Source organism: Pagrus major, chromosome 19 (genome assembly GCF_040436345.1).
Source record: "Pagrus major chromosome 19, Pma_NU_1.0".
In the NCBI taxonomy this organism is placed as follows: Eukaryota; Metazoa; Chordata; class Actinopteri; order Spariformes; family Sparidae; genus Pagrus; species Pagrus major.
The window spans coordinates 17,859,668-17,864,421 of record NC_133233.1 but is presented as its reverse complement, the minus strand read 5'-3'; the positions used below and the strand labels follow the sequence as shown (position 1 = coordinate 17,864,421).

General features: G+C 46.0%; 1 protein-coding gene across 1 annotated transcript; it reads left to right on the top strand.

Moving 5' to 3' along the window:
• Positions 1-226: 226 nt before the first annotated feature.
• On the top strand, positions 227-4,573 carry klhl40b (kelch-like family member 40b). The gene is made up of 6 exons (XM_073488131.1): positions 227-1,638; positions 2,593-2,753; positions 2,851-2,958; positions 3,051-3,236; positions 3,974-4,123; positions 4,214-4,573. Exons 1-6 carry the CDS (start codon positions 505-507, stop codon positions 4,323-4,325), a joined length of 1,851 nt encoding a protein of 616 aa, XP_073344232.1. The 5' UTR covers positions 227-504; the 3' UTR covers positions 4,326-4,573.
• The last annotated feature ends 181 nt before the right edge of the window (positions 4,574-4,754 follow it).

Here is a 4,754-nt window from a genome sequence, read left to right as displayed (position 1 = left end):
GTCGTGTGTGTTCAATAATACCGTGTGAATATCAAGTAAAAGGAGGTAGTGACACTGCTACTATAATGACTCAGTCACAGAGACCCCAGGGGGCAGCCTCCTCTTACACCATCTACTCCAGATCCCTCCCATGACTCAGGACGGACATATTTCCCATGAAGCAAAGTGTCAGCTGTCTGTGAGTGGGTGGATGCTCCTGCGGAGTGGGCAGGGTTGGGTTTGAAGCTTAGATATTGCATTTCGTGTTCCAGAATGAAGCCCATAGCTCCACACCGAGCACCCACACTATAAATAACCTGCCAGTTGGAGCTCAGTTGAAGGGTCAGGACAGCTGAGGAAGTGGGCCATCCCGGGGTTCAGCTGGTGTGGGCTGACAGCAGACTGACTGTGCCTCTGAATCCTCTTTCCAGGCTGGAAACTAGAACTACTCAGCTTAAAAGAAGATCCTCTTTTGTTTGATTTGAAGCCCCTGAAAGGCTCTTCAAACTCCCCCTGCCAGGAACGATGGCTCTACCGATAAATCCCATGGACGAACCCAGGATGTACCAGCAGACGTTGCTGCAGGACGGCCTGTACGACCTGCTAGAGAATGACAAGCTGGTAGACTGTGTGTTGAAGATCAAAGACAAGGAGTTCCCCTGCCACCGGCTGGTCCTGTGCGCCTGCAGCTCGTACTTCCGTGCCATCTTTCTGTCTGACTTGGACGAGAGCAAAAAGAAAGAGATCATCTTGGAGGATGTGGAGCCGGGTGTCATGGGACTGATCCTCAAGTACCTCTACACCTCCAAAATCAATGTGACAGAACAGAATGTCCAGGACATCTTCGCAGTGGCTAACATGTACCAGATCCCTTCGATTTTCACTGTTTGTGTGTCTTTCCTACAAAAGCGCCTGAGCCTCAGCAACTGCCTGGCTATCTTCAGGCTCGGCTTGATGCTGGACTGTCCCAGGTTGGCTGTCTCCGCTCGAAACTACGCCTGCGAGCGCTTCCAGCTCATCTCCAGAGATGAGGACTTCCTCCAGCTGCAACCCAGTGAGTTGGCAGCCATTTTAACAAACGACAATCTGAACGTGGAGTCAGAGGAGGCAGTGTTTGAGTCTCTGATGAGCTGGGTGTCCCGGGACGCAGAGAACAGAGAGAAAGAGCTGCCGGATCTGCTCGATTGCATCCGTTTGCGTCTGGTCAACGAGGATTACCTGAAGGAGAAAGTGGAGAAACACAAACTGATCTCTTTTAATCCCGAGTTGCAGCAGAAACTCCAGCTGGTCAGGGATGCTCGCGCCGGGAAAATGCCGGAGGCTAAAATAACTAAAAGCAAGAAGGAAGAGGGTGGAGCCGAGAAAGATGGAGATGGAGAGAACGAGGATAAAGAGGAAGAAGAAGCCCTTCTCCCAGGAATCCTGAATGACAACCTGCGATTTGGCATGTTTGTCAGGAACTTGATACTGATGGTGAACGACACAGGCGCCGTGGCTTACGATCCGACAGGGAACGACTGCTTCGCAGCATCACTTTCCACGCAGGTTCCCAAGAACCACGTCAGTCTGGTCACCAGGGAGAACCAGATCTTTGTGGCTGGAGGATTATTCCTAGATGAACAGAACAAAGAAGATCCACTGTGCTCTTATTTCCTACAGGTATGAAGTTTTGATAGAACATGACAAACTTGCTATAACAGTAACTGATCTCAGGTCTTTTCTTAGATACTGTAATTCTGACTGGGGAGATAACTTTTTTCAGGGTGCGGGTAGAGTGTCTCGCTTTCATCTGCCGCTAAGGTGCCCTCTTGGATTCCTCTATGGTAGATAAACATGATAAAATGCCCTTGAGGGTGTACTTTCGGTGGACAAAGCATGGTTGCGAGGATGCCCTTCCAGTGCCCTTTCTGCATGCTGGTTGCTCCACCACATACAACTGGTGCCCTTTTTTTAATTTTTTAGCCCCTGTCCCTCAAACATCCCCAGTCCACCACTGAACAGGAGTCACACATTGTGATAGTAGCTAGATAAGTTACTGCTCTTCTCCTTCTTTTGACCGATTTATGGAAGGTGGTAACCAGCACTGAGGTGCATTAGTGCCACCTATCATCAATATCAGTATCGCATCGTATTGTGTAACACCTATATTAGACCTATATTATAGAATAATTCACTCAGTGTGCACTGCAGCTTCAATGAGGAGCATTGGAACAAGGTGAGACCAAATACATGTATATATAAATATATAGTACGGTCAAAATGTCTGAGACCACGCTGAAAATTTCTAATATTGTCGTGTGAACCTGGAAATAAGTTTGGGGATTTTTAGAAGGTAAGTGAAAGTGCTATTCTAGACAAAGAGGGGCTCTCTCACTGTCAAACCACGGCTGGACTACAGGTTTCTAAGCGGGCAGTGTGTGTAACTCTAAAGCACTTTACTGAAACTGAATCAGCTGTATCCGAAGCACGATCAGGACGACCCAAAGTGACCACAACATCAGAAGATCAATACATCAAGCTCAGCTCCCTGGATGTTGTGTTCGTGTCGGTCTGCATGTGCTGCAGTGTGTAAACCTCAGGTGTAACCTATTCGCAAATCTCCTGTGACCTCAGTATGACCCGGTCAGTGCTGATTGGCTGGGGATGCCTCCCGTCCCGTCACCTCGCTTCCTGTTTGGGCTGGCCGAGGCTGAGAACTCCATCTTTGTGTTGGGAGGGAGGGAGCTGAAGGAGCAGGAGCCCACGCTGGACTCTGTTCTGGTCTATGACAGACAGTGAGTACATGTTAAAGTTCATGTAAATGACTAAACGGACTGCTGATTACACGACTGCATCCTAATTAACTTAAACCTTTCATGTGGCCATTCACAGATCTTTCAAATGGGGCGAATCAGACCCAATTCCTTATCCCGTCTATGGACATGCAACAGTATCCCACAATGATGTTGTTTATGTGATTGGAGGAAAGGGAGACAGCAAGTGAGCATTGGGATCAAAATATATAATATTAATATCCAGCTTTAATCAAGCATATAAAAGGAACCAAGCACTATGTTCTCTCTTGTAAAAAGGAGCTGTCTGAGGCAGATGTGCGCATATGACGCCAGGAGATTTGAATGGAAGGACCTCGCACCCATGAAGACGGCACGATCTCTATGTGGAGCCACCGTTCACAAGGGCAAAATATACGTGGCCGCAGGAGTCACCGACACCGGGCTGACAGACACCATGGAGGTGTACGACATCGCAACCAACAAGTGAGTTCTTTGAAATCAGTGAATGTTGTTGCCACGTGTAGTTGATGGCCTGAGGCATGTGCAAATTAAGTGGCTGCTCGGGGCGTGAAGTCACCAGGAGACCCACATATTACCATTAAAAATGTGATTTATTTTACTGATTTGTATGCAGAGGAGATATTGTTTGGTTTACTTTTATTGGATTTTCCCATCTCTTTCAGTGAGTTACAGCTGTTCAGTCGTTGGTCTTCACATTTTCAAATTAATAACTTAATTTTAAAGGTCCCATATTGTAGAAAGGGAAACTTCTAAGTCTTTTTTGATTACAAAGTAGGTCTAGGTGCTGAAAAAGTATTCGCAGATAAATGCACACTGTCTGTATTGAGAAACTATACAGTCGACGCCCCCCAGCACGGCGATGGTTGTAAAAACAGTATCAAAACTGATGCAGAAATATAGGGGGCGGTGCCTGCTCAGGCCTGTGAGAGCTGACCAATTAGAGCAAACTGGCCTTTCTGGCAGTGAGGTCTTAAAGAGACAGGCGTTAAAAAAGCGCATCAGACAGAGGGTGAATAGAGGTGCTGCAGCAATGGACAGTATGATGAAAACAATGTGTTTATTTGACATCAAAGCATGTAAACACTTTCAAGAAGACGCCCAGAGTAAAAGTTTGAACCTGAAAATGAACATGTCAAAGTTTATTTCACCTTCCTGATCTGTTCCTCCTTCCTGTGTTTGTGTGCGTTTACATTTCTCAGGTGGTCAGATCATGCAGTATTTCCACAGGAGCGTAGCTCTCTGAACCTGGTGTCTTTAGCCGGCTCGCTGTACGCTATTGGAGGTTTTGCCATGATGCCTTTGGAGGACAGCGACGAGATTGTTCCCAAAGAGATGAACGACATCTGGAGGTGGGTCATAATAACATAAGCTTCAAAAACATTTTCAGTGCGTGTCTGAGTTTTACCTTTTTGACGACCAAAGTTTTTTAACCTCCTCAGGTTTGATGAGAAAGAGCAGAAGTGGATCGGGATCCTCAGAGAGATCCAGTACGCGTCAGGGGCAACCATCCTGGGGGTCCGCCTCAACACCCTGCGGCTCACCAAGATGTAAAGCCCACCTCACTCACTGCTTGATAAGAGACTACAAGAATCAATTTAATATGTTTGGTGTTTGTTTTATTTGACAGTTTTTCTCCAATTTGTAACTCTGGCTTAACATCATGGACATTTTTTTGAATGAATACATTTTTATATATGTGTATTACAGTTATTTTTATCTGGTTGAGATTGTAAAAGTGTGAACAATCTGTAGCCTGTTAACATTTTTGCACTATATGGAATAAAATATACTGACCACCCAAAGCCATCTTAATCTATAATCATGGAAATTGTGTTGACGAGAGGTTGTGCATCTCCCAACAGATGGCAGCAAAGTCATAATGAAGGGAGGTGGCTTTAGAGAGCATGACTAGATCATGATACAGCGTAAAAACAACTTCAGTTTCTCACTGCAGAGACAAAAACACATCACACATCTCCA